A 27,740-nucleotide genomic window follows, 5' to 3' on the forward strand; every position below is an offset into this window, starting at 1 on the left:
TGAGGTTTTATATACATAATGCAAGTATATATGTAATGTAGTAACATGCACATTTATAATATTTAATATTTACGTATTTTGATCATTCTAAGCATACACAGTACCTTAACTTCAAAAATGCATCACGTTTGCTTTTATCTTCTTCATTACTGATTATTACTCACTGCAGACTTCATGAGAACCAACAAACACAATCTCACTTACTGTACAAGGTCTGTTGTCATTAGGATGTTCATATATTCTCATTTAAATCAAAAATGTCTCAATCCTCACAAAGAAACAGGGTGGGGCAGCACGGGGGGACCAAGCGTCTTTTCAGGTCTTAAATGGCAGTCAAAGTGTACCAACTTGTCGGAACACCTACTCACACTTCTGTCCAAGTGAGATGCATGATTTATGATCTAGAGTAAACTTACAGGGAGCAAGGAAGCAGCAGACCACTCGATGTAAACATAAGGACACACGATAGTGATTACGGTGCCGCTATGGTTTGTCTGCGTTAGAGCTTATAATAACATCACCAATACTTGGTTAATATTCAAGTCACGAAATGTAAATAGAGTATTGTTGGCGCTTTTTGAATGGGTTTTATGTGCGGAATAGTGGACCTTTGCTGTAAGCCGACTTTTATTTACGTTTAATATTTAGAATGCATTAAAAAAAATCCATCCGTCGTGTTCTTCATAATTAAAGATTAAGATTAAAGTACCAATGATTGTCACACACACACTAGATGTGGTGAAATTTGTCCTCTGCATTTGACCCATCCCCTTGGGGAGCAGCGGGCAGCAGCGGCGCCGCGCCCGGGAATCATTTTGGTGTTTTAACCCCCAACTCCAACCCTTGATGCTGAGTGCCAAGCAGGGAGGTAATGATTGTGAACGACAGGCAGAATTCCAAAAAAAGTGCAGTTCCCCTTTGAGTTAGAACTATACTGTACTTTGAATTAGAAATGGCAACAGCAGAGGATGAATGCCCCACAACAAGAATATAAAGAAAAAGAAAGGAGCTGATTGACCAAGGTCCGGACTCCAGTAGCGAATGCCCGCAAATTTTCGAGACTTATGAAGATCCCAAATACACGTCAGCAGGTCCCGACAGGTCAGAAAAGTTGGTTTTGCATAACATTGAGAAAAAAACACCAGATGTCTCCATACAGGTGCCATTTTGGGGTTTGTATACATACACACCATAATAATAATAATACACGTATATTGAAGCACATCACGTCTGACTATGGTAGCCGCAATGCTCCGCGTTTCATCAAGCAGTGAGGCTTCATAGCTCACCAAAGCACTGTGTAATTCTGTAGTCGCAATGAAACATACAATTTTGGTGTTGCTTACTTACGGGTACTTGCCAGCATCATTTATTGACGAGGAATCCGCCTGCAGTCTACATGTATCTTTTAAGTGTGATTTTAATCTACTGGTCACACTTGCGTACTACACCATCTACCAAATAAAAATAGTTTCATGGTCAATAAGCACAACCAGAATTAATACATACATTAGGCGCACCGAGTTATAAGGCGGACTGTCGATTTTTGAGAAAATTAAACTATTTTAAGTGCCCCTTATAGTCCGAAAAATACAGTAGTTATTTGGATTGTTTTAAAACAAAGAATCTGTATATTAGAAAGCATGTATTGTTCAACCAGATCATTACAATAGTTGTGATAAGTTTCTTACTTTGAGGGTGTCATATCCTTTCTTGAGATAAGGGCCACCTCTCTCTTGGTCTCCCACAGAAATGTAGAATTTACTCCACCAATCCACTGTTTGCTTTTCCTGACAAGTAAACGACACCCTTCAGTAGTATCATTTTGTTCAGTCCAAAATGACTTTGGCGTCTTACCTTCTCCACGTGCTGTGCAGATAGGCAGAGCAATGTAACACAAAAGGGAATCAAAAGTGGAGAAAAGTAATCAATTTCATCATCATTGTGTTTAAAGTACTTTGTGCAACAGTTATTTGGCAAGCTGCAATCTGAGGGAAGAAAGGGTGAAAGAGTTTTTGCTATGAGGGCCCTGGCATAGCTCATTTGTATCACAGCACCTGCTTGTATAAAGTTTGCCATCTTGCTGTTAAACGTCTGTCTCCCTAATAGAGCACCAGAGTATCTTTGAATACATTACTAAAATAATCAATTTCATAGGTAGTTTGTGCTTCTGATACAAATTTAAGAATATAGTCTGGGTTTTGTTGAACCCAGTGTGAAAAATGGTATTAATGTGCTCATTAGAGGACAGATTGTTCCAACAATAAGACATCTCCCGCCTGCATCAGTGGCATTGTGACATCTTACACAGCTGTGGTGTAAGTCATTATTCAGTGTCAGTGCCCAGCTTTGTGAGAAAGCAACAACAAGTTGAACCATACATACAAAATAGGACGTAGTGGACGCCATTTTGTTGACAGCAGCTGACATGCTGTGCATGAACTGCAAGCCAGAGTGACACCATTGGTCAAATTTGACTCCACAAGTCAAATTATGCACTTTTTAGTCAAAAGGTTCCAGTGGGTTGCATTATAAGACAGTCCCTCCAGGATTTCACAGGCTTTTTTGTGGTTGTTGCAGCCATTTAAAACGCCTGAATTCGCGGCAGGTTTTTCAAAAAAGTTGTGGAAAAAATTGCAATGTTTTAAGGCTTCTTTTCCCCTCAAAAACATCAAATCAACTTGTGATTTTAGGAATATGTTATCACTGTTTTAAGTGTTCCTCATAAACGTAACCTCAAAAAGCACAAGGGTGTAACAAATTTTGTAAAACAGATACAGTATTGATGTTTTGTTTTATACTACACTGACTTAAAAGTAGACATAAGATGGCAGTAAAAGCACCTACTCATCATCAAATTATTGTACTATTTTAACCATTTATAACAGTAATTGTAATTACAGAAAGAAACAAAGGCTTACTTATTGTCCACTGTCTGCTCTATCGTCCACAATTTGCACACAATCTTCATGCTTATTTTATGCAGGAAAAGTGTTTTTCCATTTTAAACATTTATTTATGTTCCAACACATTTACCAGTGAGAGCATTTGTCAACTTCTGAAAGTAAAGCTGTAGTTTTTGTTGGTGATGAGATTATCATCACACTTCAACATCTCGGTCATGCAAATGCTGCCTCTTTGCTAGGTCAGCATTGCAAATGAGAATATGTTTGTCTTACCCTGGATAAAATAAGGTTAAATAAATATATAAATACCATACAAGGAAGAGAGGACGGCAGTAGCCGTGTTGCTAAATGTTTATTCACTACGTAACATTACCAGAAGGCTTAGCGGCCTAGACAGGAACAGGAAGTAGGTCTGGGCTACGACAAGATGACGATTGTGCTGTTTGAGCAATAAAGAGTTGATATATTGGTACATGTTGCAGTTTCTGCTTCGTCTACACAAGAAACAAAAGTTTTGATTAGATGTGTGCTTTTAAACACCGTACATACAAACTTGATTGGCAAAAATGATGCTGCTTGGCCAAGTGCATGATTTGTGGGGATTGGTTGCATTTGTTTGAATTGGCGCAATCGTGCCATTTCAAAATCCTGGAGGAACTGATTAGAAGAGGAGATAAATACCATAGTAGGAGCCTACCTGAGCTTCCAGCAGTGGTCTGCTTTCTTCCATGTTGATGGAGACTTGTTTGTAAAGAATTGCCGCCATTAAGGCCACTGCAGGAGGACAAGATGAGGTTCTCTCACGATGGTTGGTCATTTCAGTAATTTTGTGGCCTTACTTTTGGAAGACATGGCTCCCTCTGCTGTGATGATGTAAGGGTCGCAGCGGAACCGCTCTAGAGAGGTGATGGTGCACTGGCCCACCACTGGTTTCCTGCCAAACGGACGATGATCAATCACTTTCAGCACAATGGGAGGCGTGTACATCTCATCCTTCGGAAGAAGCTGGGGGACAGGAGGTTGACAGGAAACCCAAATTAAAACAAGATAGGCTGTGGCGGCGTTCAAACGGTTAATGTTTGTATTGAACATTACCACTTTGATGAAAAGGACAGAGCTGGGGAAGTTGGGGCTCTTCTTCATGTTCCTGATGACCGCAGATTCTACCCTCTGTCCCCCGCACTCCACCACCAGGCTGGGTGAGGACACCGAGGCCAGCTGATAAGGCTTCATGTTCCTCAGACCCCATGCTAGAATCTGCAAACATCAATCACACATTTAGAAACATTGTGCAAAAGGTTGTGAGGCAAACAGCTTCAGAGAAATCCCATCACCTCCACAGCAGTGAGCTGCACAACAGGTCGGATGCCCTGCGGAACCATGTAGAGGTTCTCTGCCCTTTTTGGGGGAACCAGAGGGAGATCTGACTCTCCTGACTGAAGAAATGAACATAACATTAAACTTCATTGTTTGTCACTACTTAACACGTCTTTGCAAGCAGACCTTATCTTTGAAGATGAGCTCAGCTGCCACCAGTGCCTCCCCTTCCACTCGCCCCTTCTGCATGATGGGGTGCCACAGCAGTTTGGGTGTCTGATCCATGCCGGGATTTAACCTTACCAGTGGAGGAAAAACACTGCGCCCCAGGAGCTCGTCCTTTCCCTGGACAGACACCATCTTGTCAGGGAAACAATTTTAGATTGGATTGATAAAGTGTTACATGCGTTACCACTTGGTCATGGTCATAGAACTCCAGGACCACATTTGGGGGGTGCTGCGCGATAGTCTGCGGGTTGCTGTAAATCTCCACGTTGTTAAAAATCAAAGTTTGGTCCCAGGTTGGGTTTAGAGTCGCTTGCAGCTTCTCTGTTGTCTTACTCAGATGCAAGAAGGAGATGTGGGCGTACGGATCTGCGGAGAAAAAAAACTCAAGACCTTTCTTCAAGTCTTGCAGGAGGTTTTTACCACTCATACCAGAAAAACTATCTTTGTCCATCGATGTCAGATTGCGTGCCTGATAGACGTACACACGCAGGTGATACATATATGACCCTGGAGAGAAAGAAAGATCATTATGTATCTATATTTATACCTACATTCATAGAGCCATTACTCACTGTCAAATGAGCAGGACACAGTGGGTGTGTTAGCACCAAACATCTTGGTGACATCACCCTTGGAGCTTTGCTCTTTCTCTTCAGTATCAACACCCTGTAAAGTAAATCAACACCATTCATAGTTTAGACTGCTGAGGAAAAAAGTGTTGATATTTAATACATGAGTAAATAATACCGAGAACCAGTTGATTGTTTCATATCATAGCTTTGTCTATTTAACAAAGATGGAAGTGGATATTGCAGAACATGTACTCTGAGTAGGGCCGCACAATCTGCCGGGGGCCCCTGTTTGTTAAGAAACGCATTAGAAGTGTCAATTAATATGAAATTTTACCGCAAGCGTATTCTAGCAACATCCTGCTCGGTCACAGACAGAAATATAATGGCCAAATTCCACACACAAACTCAGTGGCTTCCGGGGTACTGGCTTCAAATCCCAGTCGTGGTTGATTTAGGAAATGCATAAAAGTATGTATTAACCATGTTAACATTTTTATTTTGCACTGAAAAAATAAATTATTCAACAATTTCCTATTAATTACTTTTAGTACAAAAAAGACAAATTGAATTGGCGACTTGTCCAGGGTGTACCGAATGCAGCTGAGAAAAGCTCCAGCACCTCCCCGCGATGGAATGGATGGATGGAATTAAAAACCAAATGAAGTGAAACAAATTGTTGGGAGGGGGGTTTATGGCTGTGATTTAACCTGGGATAGCCTGGGAAATTGTATCTGATCTGTGGCAATAGATAAACTAAAAAAGGACTTGGAAAGCCCAGACCTTTGCCAGGCCCTATTATTTTACCAATAGTAAGGAATCCTTTGACAAAATTGTAAATCCAGAATCTACCAGTAATCATTTGCTTCTTATCTTATTTCTAGCATTTCCTGAAAGTTTAATAAAAATCTGTCTTTTTGAACTCTGTTGCTAACCAACAAACAAACCCCAGTGAAAACTGCGCCAAAAAAATAAATAAATCCGCAAAAAGACAGAACCAAGCGAAGTTAGTGAGCATCTGCAATGCTGATAGACACAACAATGGCTGCACCGCCAGGCACAATACAGCTGTGCTGTGGGGAACAACATGGTGACAGTTTTTAAGATGACACCCAATTTCCTGAAAGTTTCATCAAAATCCACCCATAACCTTTCAAGTTATGTTGCTAACTAACCATCAAACCCCAGTGAATACCTAACCTCCTGGTGGAGGTAACAAAAATGATTTACACCCACCAGTGCACCCTCTAGTTTAAAGATGGCAGACGCTCCTAGGCGCTCTTCCGGTGCCATCTTTCTCCTCCACCGCCTCCGACGAAACGTATCTGATGATCGCTCCTTCCTGTGGAACTTCCAGCCGATCAACGAGGAGAATTCCCATCCCTCTGGGTCTCCTTGGTCCATTCTCTGTGCACAGTAGGAAATGTTTTTTGTTTTAAAACTCAATATCTGGAGTAGGGATGGGTACTGAAACTTGGTACCATAATGCCACCGGTGCCGACTGAAACGGTTGCATCATCTATTGATGCCTTTTTTTCAGTGGTCACTATTAGTTGAGTAGCAGTGAAATAAGGCAACAATAAAAGCAATGTGTAGTTACTGCCAAGACTACTGTCATGACTGTTAGGGTTGACTTATTTTACCTGCAGAGACAAGGGTGAAATACTCAAAATGCTCAACAATTTGTTTGTACCTCACCTCAAAAATACAGACTCCGCCACCTGCTTGATAGTGATATTGTCTATTATACTTAATGTTGCTTGATTAATACACAACTCTTGCATGTAGAATTAACAAACCTTTGTATCACTGGTAGTCTTTGCCACGATAGTATATAGACTGAATTGCACTAATGAAGTATTTACATTACTATTCCGTTCAACTTGCATGTAACAAAATTCACTGTACAATATCTGCAGTGACGTTATATTCTAAAAATAGAAATGTATTGTTGGACACAATTTGTATGTTATTGTATGTCATAGTGTCATGTACATAGTGTATACTCCCCCCCACTCATTTTTTTGTATATATTGTTTTTCAAATCACCTGACATGTATACTGTGTATATGTACATAATTTTTCATTTAAAAAAATTTTTTTTTTTTATATACATGTTACAGGTTATATATATTTTATTATTGAATGCATCAAATGTGATGAATATTTAATGGACCACAATGGCAACAAGCCTTTTGGCTTTTTGTGCCATCGATTTGCCTTTTTAAAGCATTACATGGAGTCAATTATTTAAGATGTCAATAAACTTCTCAATCAATCAATTTTTTTAAGTACCGGTTCAGACACAGTTTGAGCACCGGCATCGTTACCAAAGTTCAGCTATGCCACCTGTATCAGATGATATCGTGTAAACAACACCTAACCCAAAGATACTGACCTCCATGGTTGCACCTGCAGGAATTGTGTCTCTCCTGCGAGGTCGGAAAAGCCTTCTCCTGCGGTGGACATGGTACACCTTCTCTGCAGGGACCCAGGACCTAGGTTTGTCATCTGGAGGAATGGTCAAGCCATATTCCCAACCTGTGGAAAAAACATTTCAACTTGCTTATTATTGGGGCACATAAAAGAAAATGTATCTCACGAGTACCTACCTTGATCATCCACAGCTCTGTTGTCATCAACTGCCCACTCATCCTCCAAGGTCCAACCGGGAGGACAATCAAATTCTCCTGGATGGCGGCTCTTCTCTCCATTCTGTGATTCAAATCACATGCTGAATTTATTTGTGTGTTCTTGACAGCTCACCAGTATATTTGCATGCACGCTTCTTCTTCCTACCACATCGGTGAAGGGCTCGGAGGCGGCCTTCCACTCTCCACCAGGGAAGCGGGTTTCATTTTGGAAAACTTCATCCATGAATTCCGTGTGTCCCGCATCCGCCTCTGTTAAAAGACTTCAACACAAAAAAAGTAATGTAATGTAAGCTCCCATAAAACACCATCATGCCCTCCAAAATGATGCTAATTTTAGGACAAAGCAGCCAGAGGAGGGACATGGTGGGAGTAAGGAAAACCAGAATTTGAACCCAAAATAAGGTCATTTTTGGGTAGATTCTGAAAAGTTGCCACATCTCAAAACTCAACTAAACAAACAGCTATGAACATGTAAATATATTCAGTAGTCTTCAGTTATATCTCAAGGGCTAGTTGGAGCAAAAAAAAAAAAAAAAAAAAAAAGGGTAAAATGGCAAGTCAAATATTCGTCAGACGTTAAAACCCTCCTTTCCCCCCACCGTGGGAGGGAGGTGAGCTAATACCTGGTGGCCCCCCGCAAACCTCCCGTGTGTTGGGATACATTGATTGCGTTCATCATGTCTTTAAATATTAGTATAATATATTTGTACGCAGACTATTAGTTTTTAGACAGTAAGACATTAATCTTAGTTTTGGCTCTCTTCAGCCTTTCTCAGAGCAGTCGCTGCTTCCTGGTGTGACATCACGTCTCTAAAATAAAACCGCTGTTTTCATATGTTGGCCTCTCACATCTCTTATTGCATAAAAACTAGTTGTCCGTACACATGGGTGTTTTACTGATAGTGTTGGTAGGATATTTCTACATTTGGGATGTGATTGACGACGACCTGCTGTCAAACAAAGACCATCGCGTGCCTCTGGCTGGCTGAAATCCCGCCGGGGTGGGAAATTGGACACGGCGCAGGCACCACGACGCGCCCTTTAACTCCTTTTGAAAAAGTTAATGATCCCTCACATACAGAAACTTTATTATAACTTTTACTTCCTTTAGTCAAGTTTAATGTCTTTGTCCTGAGCAACAGAGCCAAGGTCCTCACAAACTGATTTAGCCGCAAATGAAACGGGTTTTGTTCACTTTGACGAAAAAAAAAGTATTTCATAAGTAACTTTAACCAACTTTGGAATATTCACATCTGTGTACTAGAAGACATCCATGTGACGTTACTGACACTTTGTGAGCAGTCAGATTACACTACATATCACAATCATTTTAGTTCTCTTAAATGACATATGGTTATAATATCAATTTATTTCGAACATGCACACATTTACAATGTGATACATCATAACTTGAGAATTCTCATTTCTCTTTACAACATGTCTGAAAATAGATCAGACAGATTTGATTGATAGTCGACTATGGGCAAAGTCTAACAAATCAGATTCGACTTAAAAAATCCTTAGTCGAAGACAGCCCTAGCAATGTTTTGTAAATATGTGAAGTCCGGCATTAAGGCATGGCCGCCTTAATGCATGGGTTTACCTGGGCTTAAGCCCGTGGCCTCCACCCAATCAGGGGCCCCCGATTTTGACGGCAGAATGCAATGATTGGATTTCGTAGCTGCCGATCACAGACCGTTCTGCTTCGTGTAGCGATTATGTACTCTCTCTGTCGTGTTGTTTTCTCTTACTGCTCCAATCAGGGCGCGAACAGAGGTCACTGGTTTGAGAGGTGAGCGGCCCTACTACTGAGCTAAAAGCACTGCAAACAAAGTTGCAGAGAAGCTAGAGGAGCTCTCGGTAAACGACAGAGAAAAAGCAAGAAGTTGAAAAGTTAATGAACAAAATCATTTTTCAAAATGGAGGTTTTAGCATTCTTGTTCTGTTGAGTAAAATCATGATTTTTTTTCTAACTGTTTTCTGGGCAGGAGTGAAGGAGTGTTGAGGTTTGGTGGGTACACTAAACCCCTTCCCTGTCCAGGAAGGGGTTAAAAAACTATTCCAGCCCATTGGTAGGACCTGGTATTTTCTCATTAAATCATGGTCTGTGGCACGAGAGGAATGTATTCACAAGTGACTCCCTAACTTCCGCTGCACAGTGGAGAAAATGCGTGTTATGAATAACCGTCCCAAGAGGACTTTAACACCCGTAACTTCTTTTGGGGAGAGGGAGAAGTTTTACTCACGCTTTCTCCGGGTCAATAAACCAGTCAGACTCCCACTCCCATCCTCGGGGTGGCATGAAGTATTCCTTTTTCAGTTTTAGTTTGCCGGTTACGTCGGAGAATTTATGGCGCCTCACCAATCCTGTGGTCCCCCACTTCCCAAACACGCTGGCTTGGTTCTCATACTGCAAAACAAAAAAAAGACACCAGGTCTCAGTTTAAAGTGCTTCTACAGGAATCTTAATACTTCTGGACTTTATTAGTGACAACGTACCAGCTCTGCAAACACACTAAAGGTTCCCTCAGCAAAGGAGTTGAACTTCTTCTCATGAGCGGCTAGACCGAGCCACATGTTGACTCCAATTTCAACAGGCACCTTTAAGCCCCCGTTCTTGTCCATGGGGTACTGAGAGGACCACAACAGCTGCTTAGACTTGGATAGATGGTGCAGACAGTCTAGTGTTCTGACTTTATCAATCTGTACCTTCAAGAAGATTGTTTGGGTTTTGCCACAGTGTTGCCCACAGGCCTGCTCACAGTATGTGGAGAAGAGGATTTGGTGAGCCGGTACGCGGCTGTAAGCAACCCTCCTCTCGCCTCGCAGCATCCAGATGATCACGTCAGGCATGCTGTTCTGGGGCTGGAGGAAAAAGAGTAGAATGTGGTAAAGCTTCGCGTGTTGAATGATATGCATACGGCCTCAGTTTTTACCTCCTCAGCAAGCATCCTGAGCTTGTCAACCCACGACTCGATGTCAGCCAGAGTGTCGGCGACGTCTTGAGCCTCCACCCTCATGCGCCTGGCTGCCTCCTTGATGCTGTTCAAGCCGCTGTCCCGCAGCTTCTTAAGCTGGATGTCCAGCGATGTCAGGTTGGAGCAGCCCTCCAGGTCTCGTGTTGGGAAACTGGACAAAGTGGGATTGCAGGATATTCTTAGTCGTACACAAAAATTTTTTATAAAAAAAATATAAAAATCAAAACAAGACTGTAAAGTACAGATATAGAAACATACTTCACAAGGAAAACAACACATTTAAATGCAAAATTAGGTCTTTTATATCCAAAGAGTGGGAAGAAGTGAAACATTTACTTCCACCCCTTATTCATAAAATAAATGTACTCTTATTTTGATAATCTATCTCATGTATAGCTCGGTTGGTAGAGCGGCCGTGCCAGCAACTTGAGGGTTGCAGGTTCGATCCCCGCTTCCGCCATCCTAGTCACTGCCGTTGTGTCCTTGGGCAAGACACTTTACCCACCTGCTCCCAGTGCCACCCACACTGGTTTAAATGTAACTTAGATATTGGGTTTCACAATGTAAAGCGCTTTGAGTCACTTGAGAAAAAGCGCTATATAAATGTAATTCACTTCACTTCACTTCACTTATAAACACATTTTTAGCACACACAGACACACACATATGTAAGTAGTAAGTGACGATAACAGTAACAAATACAAATAATATAAACACCTTGTGATCGTTTAAAAAAACCAAAACTCTTTTGTACACAGTAAATTGAAAATTATGTCATGTTTTTTTTTCGTTTGTTTTTTTAAAACTGAACAATGGTTGGATATTCTTTCAACCCCAAATTCAAACCGTTACAGTTTGACTCCGCACATAAAAACACAAAAGCTTCTTTGTGTTGTGCATATATTGCGTATTTGGATATTGAATTGACCCCTTAAATTATAACCCCCTTCCCTCTGAAGAATTTGAGCCTTTCCATGCAGTGAATAGTTTTTTGCTTTAAATGTAATTAGTGTCACTTACTTTTCCAAGTCTTCAATCAGCTGAATGAGCAACTTCACCCACGTGGCGTCAAGTTCATTGTCAGGTGCTTTAGCTGACACAGCATTTTTAAAGGCCTCCAGGTTTGTTTGCTACAGCGAGGACGTGCAAACAACTGGTGAGCTCCTGTCTCATTAAAAAACTGTTTATTTCTGAGAATAATGCAGCGTTACCAAGCGGTGAGTGATGTAGAGGATAATATTGATTGTGTCCATGCGGTGGCTGATGTCCTCCCAGAATGAGGTGACCACAACCACGGGCTTGGTGCCTGCCCACGGCAGGTAATAATAGTGGTTTCCTAAAATCATGACATTTGTAAACATCTTCCAGTATATATGCAACATGCAACATGAACCACTGACCATCAAAGACAGCGCAACTATACTGAGTGGTGGAGGCCAGTGGTTTGCAGGTGGTGTCGAGTTTGTTGCCATAGTTACCAATGCTGACCTCAAACTGGATTGGTTCACCTGGTTCCTGTATCATGGAGGCACTGTGGAAGACTGCGCAAAGACAGTACTTCCTTCTCCTCTGGTACTTCTGATGCAAAACAGCAGAATGGAGATGAGGAAAACATTTTTCATGTTTTACATCTTTCCCCAAGAAAGCCTGCACACTACCTGTGTCACCAGGATGTCATCACTCGAGATGCTGTCGACGATTTTATCAACTTTGCCTTCCAGCTTAGTGGACAGCTCGACCAAGACCCTGCCCCTGTAGGCCACTCCTTCACCCTGGTCAAACACATGCAAATGAGTACCTTATTGTGCTACATGATGAGTCATGAGTGTACAGCGTCATGAAAACTGAATTTGTCAACAATACCGTTCCATAATTGAGGTCTTCGTAGGGATCTGGCAATCCACTGAACTCTCGGGGGCTGCCATAGAGGTTGATGTAACAAGGGCCAAAGACGGGCAGGAAACCGACCTCCGACTCTCCGCTGTCAGCTTCATGCAGATTGAAAAACAAGACTAAGACTTGCAATTCGCCAAGCATGACAGAAAGCTTGATCAGGCAGCGGTGGTTGGTGTACAAACTCATGTTATCACTGGGCAAGCAAGTGCAAGACATGGCAACAATACAAAATCATTCATGTTTGACACTGCAATCAGAACTAGCGCTTAACAAGTGCACACAGCTGCAGAGGCAACATAGAATTAGCATTTTAGCATGCACAATATCAGATAAGTGTTACCTCGGTTTTCGTACGCCCCACTTCACATATAATTCAGTGTCTATTTTTTTTCCAAAAATCTTAAAATAGTTTTTAACTGTCATACGGCCAAACATTGCACATAAGACATTTTGCCACTATATCACTCCACAGAATCGAATGTCGGCAGCGGGACCAAAAAAGTAGAGTGTCAGCACTTTGATAAAGAAGATGAGAAACAGTATTCAATTTAGGCAAGAACTTACAGCAAAGTACAGAGGTGGCTTCCCACTCTGGTCAGTCTTCAATAAAAATAAAAAAAAGATTAAAGTGATGTAAAAGGGGACCTATGGTGATTCTAATCTACATTTAACACTTTCTGGTGATCTGGACAATATATTTTGAATATGCTTTAGTGTAAATTTTGCATAAACAGTCACATTTTCAACCTTTCTGCGTAAATCTGCAAAACTATTTGTTTGTGGAAGCGTTTGCATTAGATTGCTAATAAAACCCACCACACCCCAATCTCTCCAAAAGTATCAGAACGTATCTTATAAAATGTGCACAGTTAAATATATATCTTGAAGACAAACATCACTATTTTTTCCCCCCCAGACACTGTCAAAAAGACTTCAAATATATAGATTCACCAGTCACAACATTAGGTACACCTTCACACTCTCTGATCAGTACAAGGGCCGCATCAAAAACAAAAAGCTGCTTTTACCAGCATTTATGTCACTGTGCGTCAGTGTTATGTGCATGCCACAATTACAGTACAAGAAAATAACCTTTTTTTTTTCAAACCAAGTAGTAATGTCACAATGTCGCCGTCTTTCAGCAGCAGTTTAGCAGCTAGTCCAACTTTGTAATGGTCCATGTTGACAAAAACAGTGCAAAATGTCGTAGATAATTACAAAATTATATTTTGTAGAGATCAAAGCAGTCAGAGGGTATGAGACGAGAAAGGATGACACAAGAGGCTCTAGGCAGCAACCAAGACAGCAGAACCAAGAGGGGGCCATGCAGGCAGAGAGCATGTACTAAAAATGTTATGAAATTACGTCTGTCAACGTGTGATGTCACAAATGACCCAGTGTTAAAATAAATACATATTAGAGGCATCTAAAATTGCATCCAAACGCATGAACCTTATGATTGGACTCTTTGGCATTGTTTAACACGAGTATCCAATATTGTCGGGAAAATCCTCATAGGTGCAGTTTAATCTTCATTTAACCAGTTGGGCATCGTTTTCTGCATGTAAAACTATAATTATTCACCATTAAATGTGTTGTGTACATAGTTTTTTTGGGTATTTACATTATATCTTAAGACGAATTGCTTCAGTTTTTGTACGATCCGTTTTTCTGTTGGAAGGGATTATTAACAGAAAACGAGGCAGCACTTCACTGAATGGCATGCATTCAACACAGCAACGGAGGCCACAAGTGAACCTTCAAATGACGACATTTCTACGTTTCCTGCATGTTCCTCTATACCAGGAGAAAGAACAGATAAGACATGGTTTAGAAGTCAGTACACAAAGTGAGATCAAAACTCCACTATTTTTTGTTGTTGTAGACAAACATACCTTCTATTTCTCCCCCAGAGGAGGCTATTTTGGCCAGATTCAGGTATGTGGTGCCAACAGCATCATTCCCAGTCACACGGTCCCTGCAGTCACACAAAACTTACATTCATATGCCTTAACCTGCAGGTGTCATTCAGAACGGAGCATTATCTTTGTAAAGTGTCTTTTATGATACAGCTCTTGTACTGTGAATCATGTGGTGAGTGTACATGGAACAGGAAAACAGCCACTTCTTGCTCATATGTAAATATCAGCACAGCCTTTCGGGAAGTTTATGACAGCAAATCGAGTTTTTCAAGTCAACACACTTGCGCCTGCTTCCTTCCCACCTTCCTAAACCTGTGTTATCAGACCTGCAGTATTGTTTGCGCATTAGTACATGAAGTGATGAAAATCAGCAGGAAGACGGTGCCAACAGGATCCCAGAGCTTGTTATTGTGGGGAAGGGAGGGGCCAGCACCGTCTGACTCACAGGCCACATAATTCTCATATGGCTGGTGATGGACACACACCCACACTAAACATGGCTGTGATGCAGGACTAGCACATACTACACTTTCTAAATCTCAAATATTAGCAAAAAAAGCTTTTCATGTTCCATAAAACGTACTATTGAGCTTTTTTCAGTATATTTGTATGACTTACCAATCGAAGACGGTCAGTTTAACACGTTCACACATGGAAGGGAACTAGTGCAGGAAGAAAAACATTTTGTCATGGTTTTGTTTCTCAACTTTCACAATGAAGTCATAACATTAAATCACCTTGACTTGAAGGTTCAAAACTTGGTTCCACTCAGGGTTTGCGTTCTTCTCGATGATCTGAGTACATAGCTGTACACATACACAGACAACAGTAACTATAACTTTTATCCTTAACGTACATGGTGTATACCAAACATTTGCATTAGGTGCAAAGATAACTGAAAAGAGGCCGTTATTTCAAAAACTGCATTTTTTTTTACTTTGATAATGATCTGAAGAGCATTAAATGGTGGAAAGGGAACTGTATAGCTCTTCTTGACCAGTCAGTCATTTGTTAATAAGCAGAGGTGGGTAGTAACACACTACAGTTACTGTGTTACATTTACTTAAGTAACATTTTGAAGAAATTGTACTTGTCAGAAGTTTTAATGCAACATACTAATTTTACTTTAGTATATTTGTGAAGAAAAACACACTACTTTTACTCTGTTACATTGAGATTCATTCCGATCGCAACATTTATTTATAATCTATTGATTACAGAGACTAATGTTCATTCGGCTCGTTAGAGACTCCTTCCAGCAGGCACGGTCACATGACTGTCACCAATCCGACATAAGCATTAGTGACATTTTACTACATTTCACAAATCAAACAGTGATTAGGCAACACAACTCTTCAATGTTTACTTACAAACTAGAAAAAATAACATTTATATGATGCACTGTCATCTGTCAGTAGACATGTTCACATTTCAGCCTACAAGAACATGTTTTAGCTAACATTAGCCCTCTTATAAAGTCAGATAATTGAAATGTGTAAAAAATTTAATATAACCTGTAGTAGTGTCTGTCTGTCTCTCTCTCACACCCACGCACACTAGTTTTAATGCAAGTAACATTAAAATAACTACTAAATAATTCAGAAGTTACTCACGACATACGCAGTGTTTAAGTTTTTTTTCCCCCTGAATATTTATCCTTACTCAAGTAATTATTTGGATGAATACTTTATCATATTACTCTAAAGTAATGGTACTAATAATATTTTTGGCTACTCTTCCTACTCTACCTCTGTTAAGTATATTGCACAAAAGGGCAGCAACAGAACCAATGTTATAATAGCAGTTAGTTGCAAACTGCTTAGACAGCACTGACACGACTGACGAGTTCATTGTAAACAGTACAGCAAGTGTACAGCAAGTCGTTAAATGGATTAGGAACCTTTTTGCCAGCGAAACGAGCCTCTATGAAAGGATCCACCAGGTTCTTCTTTTTTTGATCCGCACCAAAAACCTCCTTCAGTGACTGGATGAATGCATCATCCACTAAAACAGAGGATGAATTAGCAGTCACACTTTTTGATTGGTCATGATGCTTTTTGGATTGTGCAGGGTGTCTCACTTTGGGGTATGTCCTCAGCTCTAAACACCTTCAGCGATAGCGTGGCCCATCGTAGTGTGACACCGGCTGGAAGCAGCAGGTTGCTTTCAATGTCATCATGGTCGTCATTGGACTCCCTTTTCTCTACCTGTGTTACGATGGTGCAGACTTATTTATACAAGCGATATTGAGAATGTATTGAAACTGTATAAAAAAAATTAAACGTATTAAAATGTATTAAAAATGCATTAAAACTTCCTACTGGTGGCTCGTCCCCGATCCCCACCACGAAGAGGCTGACTTTGAGGTACCCTTTCGCCCCAGAGTTGGAGTCATCAGGGTCATTTAGGAGTAGCCACTTCCTCATAACACAGTGGCCTACAGGGAGACATATACAGAATTCCTCAAAACTAAAAACCTCTTTGGAGAATACAAATGGGTGGATGCATTTTCCCAACAGCTGTACAAGAGTACTGCACTCTGACAACCTTAGTTACGTTTAGTTAGCTATGCAAGAGAAGTAAAAGGATAGGTGTACAGCAGGCTTGTGCAAAATTACAAATTTGGAATTTAAATTCAGATCATTTGAAGAATTGAAATTTGAATTAAAAAGGTGCCCCATCATGCAAAACTAACTTTTCTTACCTATTGGTACCTGCTTTTGTGTATCTGGGAGCTGTCATAGTTCCCAAAATTCAAAATCAAACCGCATAGGCATTTATAAAACCATGCCTTCCTTCATACGTCCTCTAAACGAAACAAACTTGCCCATTTAGTGACGTCAACAGATATCTCCAGATATGCTACAAATTTACTCTGAAAGCTTTGTGCGAGTCCTCCACTGTAGTCAGTAAGTTCCTTATTTTTCTCTAGCCTCTTGTTGTGGGGCAGACTGGCTCATACATGCACATGCATCCTCCGCTGTTGACTGACTTTAGAGATTTGGAAGATGTAAAAATTTGAATAAAATGTGCTGTATGACTGGCTTTTTTTTCCCACTCACATTTTTCTCTGTCCTCTGATGGTTTTACACTCGTGACATCAGCGGATTATCCGTATATGGCATAAATTTACTCGAAGTGATTTGCGCGAATCCGCTATTGTAGTGGCACTGAAGTCAAGCTCTTTTTTCGCTATCCTCTTGTGGAAAAGACTGGCTTGCAAATACACATGTATCCTCTAGTATTGACTTACTTTAGTGATTTAGAAGTTGTAAAACAAGTAATTAATTGGCTATATTTTTTTCTCACATTTCAATTTGCGACACGCAAATTTACAAATGGATCAACGAGATTGTCTCCAAGTGTATGCAGAGTAAAATAGTCATTACCTGTCCACAAACCTCATGAGTTACTGGTCGGAGTATAAGCTCGGTGAGCATTTTTACTACGAAGTTAACATGAGGCGCAGTTCATATTAACAAAAGTGTTGCGGCAAAGCAAAGCGCAAAAAAAAGAAAAAATTGAGACCAAGTAACGATGGTGTACTCTCATCTCTCAGCTGCATTGTTATTCCAACTGCTTTGAAGGGGGCCCGAAGCCTGGTCGCTAGCATGAGAGGCGAGTGTGCTGACTCCCAAGCTTAACAGCTGGCCTATTTCACTTGTTAACACAGAGTTTAAAGGAAGCGGTCATGTGCCTGACTCTCACTTTAAGTTGGCTTTACCCCATAGGATGTTAAATTTCTTAACTTGCACGTGTCCCCTCGTTTGGTTTTCTGTCATCGTTTTGACATTCTATTTGCACTACAGGATCACAATCTACTGTATTTTTTTTAAAAAAAATTTTATTCCATGTATAATCTATTTTGCTGACCAAACCTATTTACAACCTTCTCTGCTTATATCCTATTATACTCAAATTATTATGTACACCATTGTTCTTGTGGTACTCATTAAGCTAAACGTGGAGCCTCGGGTACTACATTTCATGCCATCTTATTTGTGCTGATATGACAAATATTTAAAAAATCTCCCCTGCTGCTAATGAGCCCCCTAACCTCTCACCGTGACCTAACCCACTATTTAACACGTGTGTTCAGTGCAAATATTGCATTATAATCTTTGTGGAGAAACATTTGTTTTTAAAACAGATTTTGTAATGGGATCTCTGTACCCTATGAAGTATCCTCTTAGTGTATATGGCAGCATATAACAACCGCTTGGTTCATATAATTGTTTTTGTGTCAGCTCACCTGCTTCATCATACACATAGCCAACATCAAGCTGTGAGGAGAAAACCAGGAGAGAGGAGTGAGATTGCTAACATTTAAACACAACTTGGCCATAGGACAAATAGTACCTTAAATTCTCCCATCAGACTGTCGGCTCTGAGGGAGTAAGAATTATACACCTGCAGAGAGTAAATAAGTAATTTTCAGACTCACCTGCCACACAAGTAAGTAGACCAACATAATCGAATGAGATCCAAAACAAGATTGAACTTACTATAACCACTATACAATAATACATACAGTGGCAAATCAATACCTCAGAGTATTACTAGGCATGCCCCAATACAACGTTTTCACTTCCAATACAACACCGACATTGGAGCCTATCCGATCAGTGCAAAGCATTGTACTATACAGCGAGTGTGGCTGTGTCCGGTGTATGTTAGTAAACCTCACTACCTAGCAGCTCAGGCTTTTAGCCCACTGGTCAGTACACTCGCCTCCCACACGAACAATCACTGTTCACTTCTACATGCGGAATGGGATAACCAGCTGGGTTACATAAGCGCATGATGTAGGAAGTTGAATAATGCGGACACGTTTGTTACTGGATATTTTCTAATACGCTTCTGCCTTGGAGACTTGCATCTGTAAGTAAAAGGTAACTATGTGATACTGTTTATATTGACAAATTGTGTTTTATAGCGCAATTATGTTTAATTAGGGATACGTATGTATGTGTAGCTTGTGTGCTCAGCTGTTGAGTAACTGTTAGTGCCTAGTAGTTTATAGCCTACCATGTTTTACCTCTTGTAAATTACTTCACAAAAATACAAGAAAAGACCAAATGTGTGTTCTTATTGGAGGACATTTAGCGCTTAAATGGCTGTCCAGCATTGCACAAGTAGGACAGCTTGTATCAGAACCATATATCGGAGAGTTTAGATGCAAGCCGATATAATGCGGTTCTTGTTTTTATGCCAATAGACAGAAATCCGAAATCACTATAGGATCGGGACACCCCAAACTATTTGCATTGGAGCTCATCTGGTTATGCATGTTATGACACAACAGGACAGCAACTGTACATACCCGGAAGCTGATGTTCTGTTCAAACAGGTCTGATGGAAGCATGTGGACATTGTAGAAGAACATCTGTTCAAAAGCAACAATTGGCAAAATGGTTCCAACCTCACGTGAAGCGCAAAGTAACATTTTGTGAGCACCTCATCGAAAAATGGGTTGTTTCCCCTCCTAATCCGTGTCCTGTGGGTCTGGTCACACACGTGGATCTTCACCACCGGCTTGACGTTGTTGCCAGGCAACTGACGGGCCTCTATGAGCCGGACTCGAATCTGGCAGACAAGACATGAGTAGCTAGACTAATCATGAAGCGAAGTGAAGAATGTGAAGCTGTGGAAGAACATGTGACCGACAGTAACACAGATCATTCACTAGCACACTAACTCTTAAAATCCATTACATTCTCACATAGATGAGCCTGGAAGCCACTTTCAGGCCTGGTGCACACATGCAGGAGGAGTAGGGAAGAAGAAAGCAACCTGTGTCTTCAAAAGTTAATTTACAACCAAACAAGTCGTTAGAAACTGACGTAGATTTATGCTTTTTACCTGAAAGTCCTGAGGTCTGTTGACAAGTCGGTGTCGATTCTGCACCCTGGCAAACCGCTGACGGAGGCTAGCAGAGTGGCCTGGAGATGAGGGACCCATCACAGAACCACTAATGGCCCCATCAGGTTCCATCTCGTTAGCTTGCCCTCCGCCTGATTAGGAAAATATGGCCCAAAGGTTAAGTACAATGGGCTTCTTTTAGGTTATAATTAGGAACCTACATACCGGCATCCAACGTAGAATCACCATCGTTGGTATTTAGGATTGCATTGGCTGGAGGATCATAGCCAACAACAAGGTTCATGGTGGCCTGAAAGGAATTGCTCAATGTTTTATATTTGTATGTATAGCAAAAAAACAGGTTTATGGTGGTCTGATAGGAAATTATCAATGTTTTATGTTCTAAAAGAGCATCTTTAGCAAACCCAAAGTCAGAAACCACGTTTTTGGTGGCCTGAAAGGAAGTGATGAATAAGTTTTATGGTATAGCAGTTAATGTATAGCAAACAAAGTTTATTGTGGTCTAAAAGGAAATTATCAATAGGTTTTATGTTCTGGAAGAGCATGTATAGCAAACCTAAAGCCAACCATGCCACCATGTTTATGGTGGCATGAAATGAAATGACCAATGTGTTTTATGTTCTAGAATTCTATGTATAGCAAACCTAAAGCCAAAACAAGGTTTATGTTGGCCTGAAAGGAAATTATCAATGTTTTAGAAGTATATGTATAGCAAACCTAAAGCCCAACAGTTTATAGTGGCCTGAAAGGAAATTGTCAATGTTTTATATTCTGCAAGTGTACAAAAGTACTTACACCAATATTGTGACCGTTCTCATCAACCAGAGGGACGTTTTTGGATGGCAATGATCTAAGTTGACCCGAGGCAAGCTCTCTCAAAGGGATTCTTGTTGACCCAATGAATCTGTCAACAAAACCAACATTAAGCAACAGAAATGCACTTCTGCTTCTCTACAACACATTGACACTGATTTTATTCAAGGTCAACTCCAGCCAACATATTAGTTGTTAATGTGGGTCATAATGTGCTGCTGTGTGTGCTCAAAAACGTCATTCACAAAAAAAAGGCCACAATGAAGGTCACCACCTAGAGCTAACAAGCCCTGCCTGTTCAGGCAAACAAAACACACTCAGGAAACCAAGGGAGCCGCAGAAACAGAAGCCAACCTGTGAGAAAGCAGCCGTACTATTAATTAGTAAACTCAACAGCCCCGGGAAAATCTGACTACTAGTTGCTCAAGTATTTGAGCAAAATTATCAAGTCAAACATCTTCATAAGAAACATGTAATTCTTTTAATGCTGCATGTCATCTATTGCACTCTAAGACACATTATGGATTAAACTAGTATTTAAAAAGCGCAGGAATATGTGCAGGTGTAGGAGGGTTAAAATAACAATACCAATAATTCTAGCAGCAATGCAAAACAATGACCTATTTAACTGCACCAAAACAATAATTAAATAGTTATGGCTGCCATACTGGGCTGCCAATGACAACACACATTCTTCTAACAGCCAATTCATGCAAAACAAGTACATAACAGCCACTGCAAACGGAAAGATAAGATCCTCTAACTCAGTTCAAAACATGTAATCTCAAATTCGCTGCAAGAGAGGTTTGAACAGCTGCACATTTACATGGCCAATCAAATAACTAGACTAGATCATTTTAGGGAGGACTAGGAACAGAGTTATTGTTTTGGCAGGACTCTGCGTCCGTCATCAAGAAGGGAGACTGACTTGTGAGTCCTGCAGTGACTCTACAAGTCTGGTATGCTGGCGCAGATGTGACGGCATCCAAATGTGTGCATTGCACTAATACACTCACAGCAGAGGTGATCCGTTTTTCTACAAAACGTTAAGGTTACATCTGGGAGAACTTAAAGTTTACAAATGCTTAAAAAGCTGCAAAAATAAGACAAATGTGATGAGAAGCCTTTTACTGCATCTTTTCTAAAGCCTTCTTCTAAGCCTCTGTTGCTCTTAGACATGTAATCGATTACATCACAATGTAGGTCTGTTTTACTAAACCCATTCAATAATTGACACTGGTCTGATGATCCTCGGTGAGTGGCAACATCTTGATATCTTCCAAGTAAACCACACAAAGCAACGTTAGTAATAACACACGCTCAACAAATTTGACGTTGGAAGCAGAATCTATTTTCCTGCCATTACAGAGTATTACTTCAAATACCATACAAGAATCCATACATTCTTTGGAAGTGTACCTTTCCACTGTTGTAACTCCTTTATTGTTTCTATCTTCATCAGTCTTATTTATTTCGATCATAATCAAAAACACTCCATCTGTACAAGTTAAACAAAAAGGAAAAACAAGATGTGTGTCCGAAAACAAGCTTATGTCCCGCCCCACCACTCAGATATAATCATCTGATTCTTTATCGAAAACAGACTACGTGATTACTCACATTTGATGTACAATATATCTATGAATAAATATGACACTGATTAATGAAACATCCTAGAACGTAGATGCATAGAGAACCTAGGTTCCTGACTGGAGTGGAGATCGAACTGTTGCCAAGTTTTCAGCAAATAAATGCTGTACATTCAAGTAAGAAGTATCAAGAACATATAATTCATGTATGACAGACAAAATTGCATTAGTGTCCAAATATATGGCTTTAAGTTTATTCAAATTCTGCAAGCAGTAATAACCTGTGATTAATCCAAATTCCAAAGAGTGATTGATCGGATTTTAATTTTTTTAATCATTTGACAGCATTAGTGTTAACATTTGAGTGGCTGTAATAGATTCATTGGATTTACATTGTTTCCGATGTGAAATTTCAAGCCAGTCTAACAGATCCTTTGGATCTGATTTAAAAAAAACGGAGGTGGAACTTTATAGTGAATTCCTGCTTTTTTCTTGTTTTTTTCCTTCATATTTTCACTTCCATTCTCTGAATCTTCTCGCTGCTTTTCATTCTCAGTTTTTTTTAAACTTTTTTTTTTTTTACCTTTTCTGTCTTCAGTTTTCATTTTCTCAGTTGCAAAAAGTCGCTAAACCTAGCGACCAAGTCTATTGGAAGCAAAACTGCCCTGAGCCGGAATGCAAATTTGATTAGGTACTAGCGCCACCTAGAAGCAGAGGAGGTGGGCCTTAATGTTGCCCAGAAGATAAGGGGACAACAGACATGCATGTATAACTTTTAGCCCGTTTGCGGTCGTTTCCGAGCATACATGGGATTAGGAACCCTGCAATGGTGGATCTATAGCCACATTTAAAAACACACCAATTTACACTTACAAAGATTGAAAACAAATGCAATTACATCATGTTCATTTACCCAGAAGAACATTTAAAAGGTCAGAGTTTTAGGTGCTCCGACTTATCTACATGCAAGAAGATCCCCGCTGACCTCCCTATAGACTGGACTCTCACATTATTAACCTTATACACTCGGCATCCATTGCACCGGTCACCGGGGGGGGGGGGGGGGGGGGGGTTGAGGCATTTGTGATTAAGGGCTATATGAATAAACTTTGATTGATTGATTAATGGCATTTGAAGGGTTTGAGGTCAAATTACAAAATTGGAATCAGACAAAGAAATAGGAACTTTAGGACTTTTGCTTGATTAATTCAAGTGATGACCCAAGACTTTGTTTGTACTGTATCAGATGGTTAATAGGAGTACCAGTAGTAAAAGTCCAAAAGTCCTTCCTCTTGTCACACAACCAACAACAGAAGTTGTGCTCACTGAAGCGTCTAAATCAGTTGATTTTTTTTCCTTTTAGATGTGGCAGTGTACCTCCACCCCAGTAACATTATGTTCCGGGGGGGCTTCTCTAAAAACACATTTTCTGGAACCCACTTTGGGGCATTTTCTACTCACCCCAGACTATGATGACTCTTCCAATAGGAACTGAAGTCAGATAAATTTGCCTTCAAGCAAAGCTCAACAGGTTTGAATTTATTTTGTTCAAGTTGCAACACCTCAAGTCTAAATGATCTCAATAATTGCCACATAATGCTTTCAATGCACATAAGATTGTGTTATTGATCCGTTTTGCACAGCAAGTCCAAAATGCATGCCAGAGTCACTAAGTTCTTAAATATATATTAAAATACATATACTGTTTTATTGCTAATTAGTCATGTTCAGGCCAATGTAGGAATCTGATAATCAGAAGAGATTAGCATTGTGATGCTTCCAATTTGAATAATCTAATCATTACGACAAGCATTGGCCTCTCTTCCCCCTTTTTGGATTGCCATAGCAATACAGATTACGCACATAAACAGAAATCCGGAAAACTGCTCATGAGAGAGGAAAAGTCCTGTGCTCTGACTGTTGAATCTTTAGGCAGTGTGTCAGACAAGCCAGTGGAAAACTTTGCTCAATGTGGAATCATATGTTCACAGACATTTGGAAAAGCTCTTCCCTCAGTTGTGACGGTCACATGAACACAGGGAATTCTTAGCTAATAGTAAAGCACATGAAAGACATAAGAATGAAACATTCAGAAATTCTAATTCAAGTCAAAAAACATTGTGGATGACAGTAATTAGTGAGGCAGAGGAAACATTCCTGTGGTTACTCTGAATTAGTCCCATATGGGATTCTGCATTTTCAACGAGAACTCTTGAGCTGTTTTGCAGAAAACTACACACTTTTCTTGCGACAGCATATTACTGCTAAGACATGAACGAACAAGAAAGAAGCCGACAGAGAGCACAAATAGCAATTCCTCTATCCACTGTTGCCCAATCAGGATCCCTCATCCCACACAGGCCGGCAAGTCTCTGCATGGCACGCAGGATGTGAGGGGGCAGAAGCAGCCAGCCGCACAATTCATACACAACCTACATTTTTCTGCTATTCCAATTTTGGGATTTAGAGTGATATTTGAGGACAGGGGATTCCGAAACATTACACACATTTTGTCATGATCCTCTTTAACACAAAACCCTGGTAAATATTTGGGGTGTAACGCCACTTACTTATCTTTCCCAAAGGTCTCAGAGTCTTTCACAATGACGTCTATGTGGGAGTTGGCTTCCAGAGCGGCTCCCTTCAGGTTAAACTCAATCACCTGCAAGACAAAATTAAGGTCACACATGTATCACGGAGAGAAACTGCTGTTTTGCCCAGATGAGGCAGGTACTGTATATTCTTAGGCATAGCAGTGTTTTACATACTTTCATTATGTTTACAAATCAATTTAGAGCATCAAATATATTTGGCGCCACCTGTGGACTGTGTGTGAATGTACATGTAGCTTGTTGATACAACTCCCTAGATTCTATGCAGAGTTCTGCTGCATATCGCAGCTTCTAGGGCCTAGAAGCTGCGATATGCAGCAGAACTCTGCTTCTTAATACGATTTGGTCTGTCATTATTGTGAGGTTTTGTATTAGTGTTCCTAAAAATAGATATACCGGCCCCCAGACACTTTTTTAAATCTAAATCTGGCCCCAGAGTCAAATAATTGCCCAGGCCTGTCCTATAGAAACCATATAAAAACTACAAATATACTTTTTCCCTCATCTTTTTGAAAAAGCTCCAGAGAGCCACCAGGGCGGCACTAAAGTGTTGCTGACCCCCGGGTTAGCACAATAACGTGCGATTGATGCGTGTGCTTGTGTTGCATGCAGTTTCACCTCATTCCATACAGGATTGACTTCACTGTCGATAGTTCTTGTTTTCTGCTTTTCCTCTGCAATGAGAACAGACATATAGATGCTCATTTCAACACAACAGAGAAATGCTTTTTGGTTGAGTGTTTAGGACCCAACAAGAGCTGTTTCCATATAAGGGATGGCACACGAAAAGGCACAATAAACTGCCACACCTGAAAGCTATTGCTGACAAATTAAGCCATTTTGCTCTACAGCTAATTATAATGGACAACATGCCAACTTTATTTTTTTTATTATTATCTCAAATCCACCTGGGAAGGCTTGGATATGTTGAGACAATCTCCAGGTATTTGTTTCCAGAAAACTGACACAAATCTATTATGTTTGTTATTTTAATAAAAACACATGGGATGTAAAGACAAATGTCTTTGTTGTGACATGGCTTACAGAATAATGAATGCATGTTTAATTATACACAAATACATTTTGTACTTAAAAACGTTTCTTACCCCTGAAAAAAACGGTCGTGACTGGATCAGGACTTCCAACTTTCTTTTTGGGCAAACCAGTAGCTGATTCCACAACAACCCGCAACATGATGATCCAGTTTTTGTTTATTCTAAGAGATGAATCTTGTAAAAAAAAGCAACCAACGCTGGCATCATCCTCGCAGAGGCGCCAGTAACAACAGAACAAAGTTTGTTTCCATCGAGTGTCGCGTTGAGAAGTAGAAAGGAGGGCGGATCACATGTGTGTAATTATCCTAAGTGGGCAGCTGCTGCCATCCTGCGAGCAGACGACATTAAACTCATTGTAGCACAGTAGATAAACTGCTACAATAATCTAAAACCTCTAAAATTACTAACTATTAACAATATTTTCTACGCAGTACCGAACAACAAATAAGCCTCTGTTACTGCTAACGTTCTTTGAGAAATCAAACATACTTTGGCTCCATCTAGTGGCTTTACCAAACAGCTTAATTTTATATGTGTCTAATTATCAATAACTTCCTCTAAATGTCTTTAATTATTAGGTTTTTACCTGCCATAGTCGTGTTGGCACCAATTCCCTTCAATGTCTTCTTAATGGCTGCTTTCCCGCCATACAAGCAGATAAATGATTATGCACCTGGGGTCCACCTGGCTGGTCACGTGACTAAATCAAGCACAGCCACTAGTATGTAAATGTAATTGGTTGGTTTTTTTTAAACATTTGTATCATATAAACATACACATAATATATTGTACATATGTAACAGGGTCAATTATGTCATGTAAATAATGTATTTTAAAATGTTGTAGTATTGTTATAATTACACACAATGTGTAAGTTACATGAAAATACCTGAAGGTTGTTCGATGTTTTGTAAATGTGGAACTGTTGTCTTGTTGTCCCTCCTACTGCAATAATTGTTGTGACACCTGTCACTTTATATGTGTTGGACACGCCTTTCTTACTTCCTTTTTGTCCACGATAACGGCGGAGGTAGAAGTCCGTGTGACGACAGAAAAGTGCACTTATTGTTTCTTTAAGAACTAAAGTTCGCTATTTCTTGTTCTGTATTATTATATTTGTGTAGGAGCTCGACGATGGCAGAAACATTTAGACAACAATTGTATTTCCTGTATTGTCAGACGAGTAAAGTGCAGCTGAGCAGCAACCCCTGGTGTCGGTCGTGTTCATTCAAATCTAAACACAATGCAGAGGAAGAGACCAAATCTAAATGAATATATATATGTATGTATGTATGTATGTATGTATGTATGTATGTAT

At 40.2% G+C, this 27,740-nt stretch overlaps 1 protein-coding gene across 4 annotated transcripts in view; it reads right to left on the bottom strand.

The window, feature by feature from the left end:
* LOC133655661 (myoferlin-like) overlaps positions 1–27,453 on the bottom strand; it is a 33,917-nt gene extending 6,464 nt beyond the window's left edge. The window contains exons 1-41 of one of the 4 annotated variants that reach the window (XM_062056022.1): positions 27,312–27,453; positions 27,009–27,122; positions 25,986–26,041; positions 25,326–25,417; positions 21,149–21,257; positions 20,558–20,642; positions 20,333–20,484; positions 19,928–20,056; positions 19,794–19,856; positions 18,830–18,880; positions 18,723–18,753; positions 16,792–16,907; positions 16,551–16,677; positions 16,371–16,474; positions 15,208–15,276; positions 15,089–15,132; positions 14,444–14,526; positions 14,307–14,345; positions 12,516–12,640; positions 12,311–12,424; positions 12,053–12,230; positions 11,864–11,988; positions 11,673–11,782; positions 10,611–10,803; positions 10,384–10,539; positions 10,174–10,305; positions 9,921–10,084; positions 7,820–7,934; positions 7,633–7,735; positions 7,419–7,561; positions 6,257–6,427; positions 5,024–5,117; positions 4,881–4,958; positions 4,636–4,817; positions 4,410–4,568; positions 4,241–4,342; positions 4,002–4,163; positions 3,746–3,911; positions 3,604–3,680; positions 1,858–1,869; positions 1,692–1,790 (exon numbers count right to left, since the gene is read on the bottom strand). In XM_062056022.1, coding sequence (XP_061912006.1) covers positions 1,692–1,790; positions 1,858–1,869; positions 3,604–3,680; positions 3,746–3,911; positions 4,002–4,163; positions 4,241–4,342; positions 4,410–4,568; positions 4,636–4,817; positions 4,881–4,958; positions 5,024–5,117; positions 6,257–6,427; positions 7,419–7,561; positions 7,633–7,735; positions 7,820–7,934; positions 9,921–10,084; positions 10,174–10,305; positions 10,384–10,539; positions 10,611–10,803; positions 11,673–11,782; positions 11,864–11,988; positions 12,053–12,230; positions 12,311–12,424; positions 12,516–12,640; positions 14,307–14,345; positions 14,444–14,526; positions 15,089–15,132; positions 15,208–15,276; positions 16,371–16,474; positions 16,551–16,677; positions 16,792–16,907; positions 18,723–18,753; positions 18,830–18,880; positions 19,794–19,856; positions 19,928–20,056; positions 20,333–20,484; positions 20,558–20,642; positions 21,149–21,257; positions 25,326–25,417; positions 25,986–26,041; positions 27,009–27,015 — 4,317 coding nt within the window. In that variant the 5' untranslated portion in view covers positions 27,016–27,122; positions 27,312–27,453. Of the gene's footprint in view, positions 1–1,691; positions 1,791–1,857; positions 1,870–2,385; positions 2,443–3,603; positions 3,681–3,745; positions 3,912–4,001; positions 4,164–4,240; positions 4,343–4,409; positions 4,569–4,635; positions 4,818–4,880; positions 4,959–5,023; positions 5,118–6,256; positions 6,428–7,418; positions 7,562–7,632; positions 7,736–7,819; positions 7,935–9,920; positions 10,085–10,173; positions 10,306–10,383; positions 10,540–10,610; positions 10,804–11,672; positions 11,783–11,863; positions 11,989–12,052; positions 12,231–12,310; positions 12,425–12,515; positions 12,641–14,306; positions 14,346–14,443; positions 14,527–15,088; positions 15,133–15,207; positions 15,277–16,370; positions 16,475–16,550; positions 16,678–16,791; positions 16,908–18,722; positions 18,754–18,829; positions 18,881–19,793; positions 19,857–19,927; positions 20,057–20,332; positions 20,485–20,557; positions 20,643–21,148; positions 21,258–25,325; positions 25,418–25,985; positions 26,042–26,473; positions 26,903–27,008; positions 27,123–27,311 lie in introns of those variants that run through there. The other 3 variants (XM_062056020.1, XM_062056023.1, XM_062056021.1) reach the window with 3 other exon arrangements.
* Between the last annotated feature and the right edge of the window lie 287 nt (positions 27,454–27,740).

Source organism: Entelurus aequoreus, linkage group LG08, assembly GCF_033978785.1.
Source record: "Entelurus aequoreus isolate RoL-2023_Sb linkage group LG08, RoL_Eaeq_v1.1, whole genome shotgun sequence".
In the NCBI taxonomy this organism is placed as follows: domain Eukaryota; kingdom Metazoa; phylum Chordata; class Actinopteri; order Syngnathiformes; family Syngnathidae; genus Entelurus; species Entelurus aequoreus.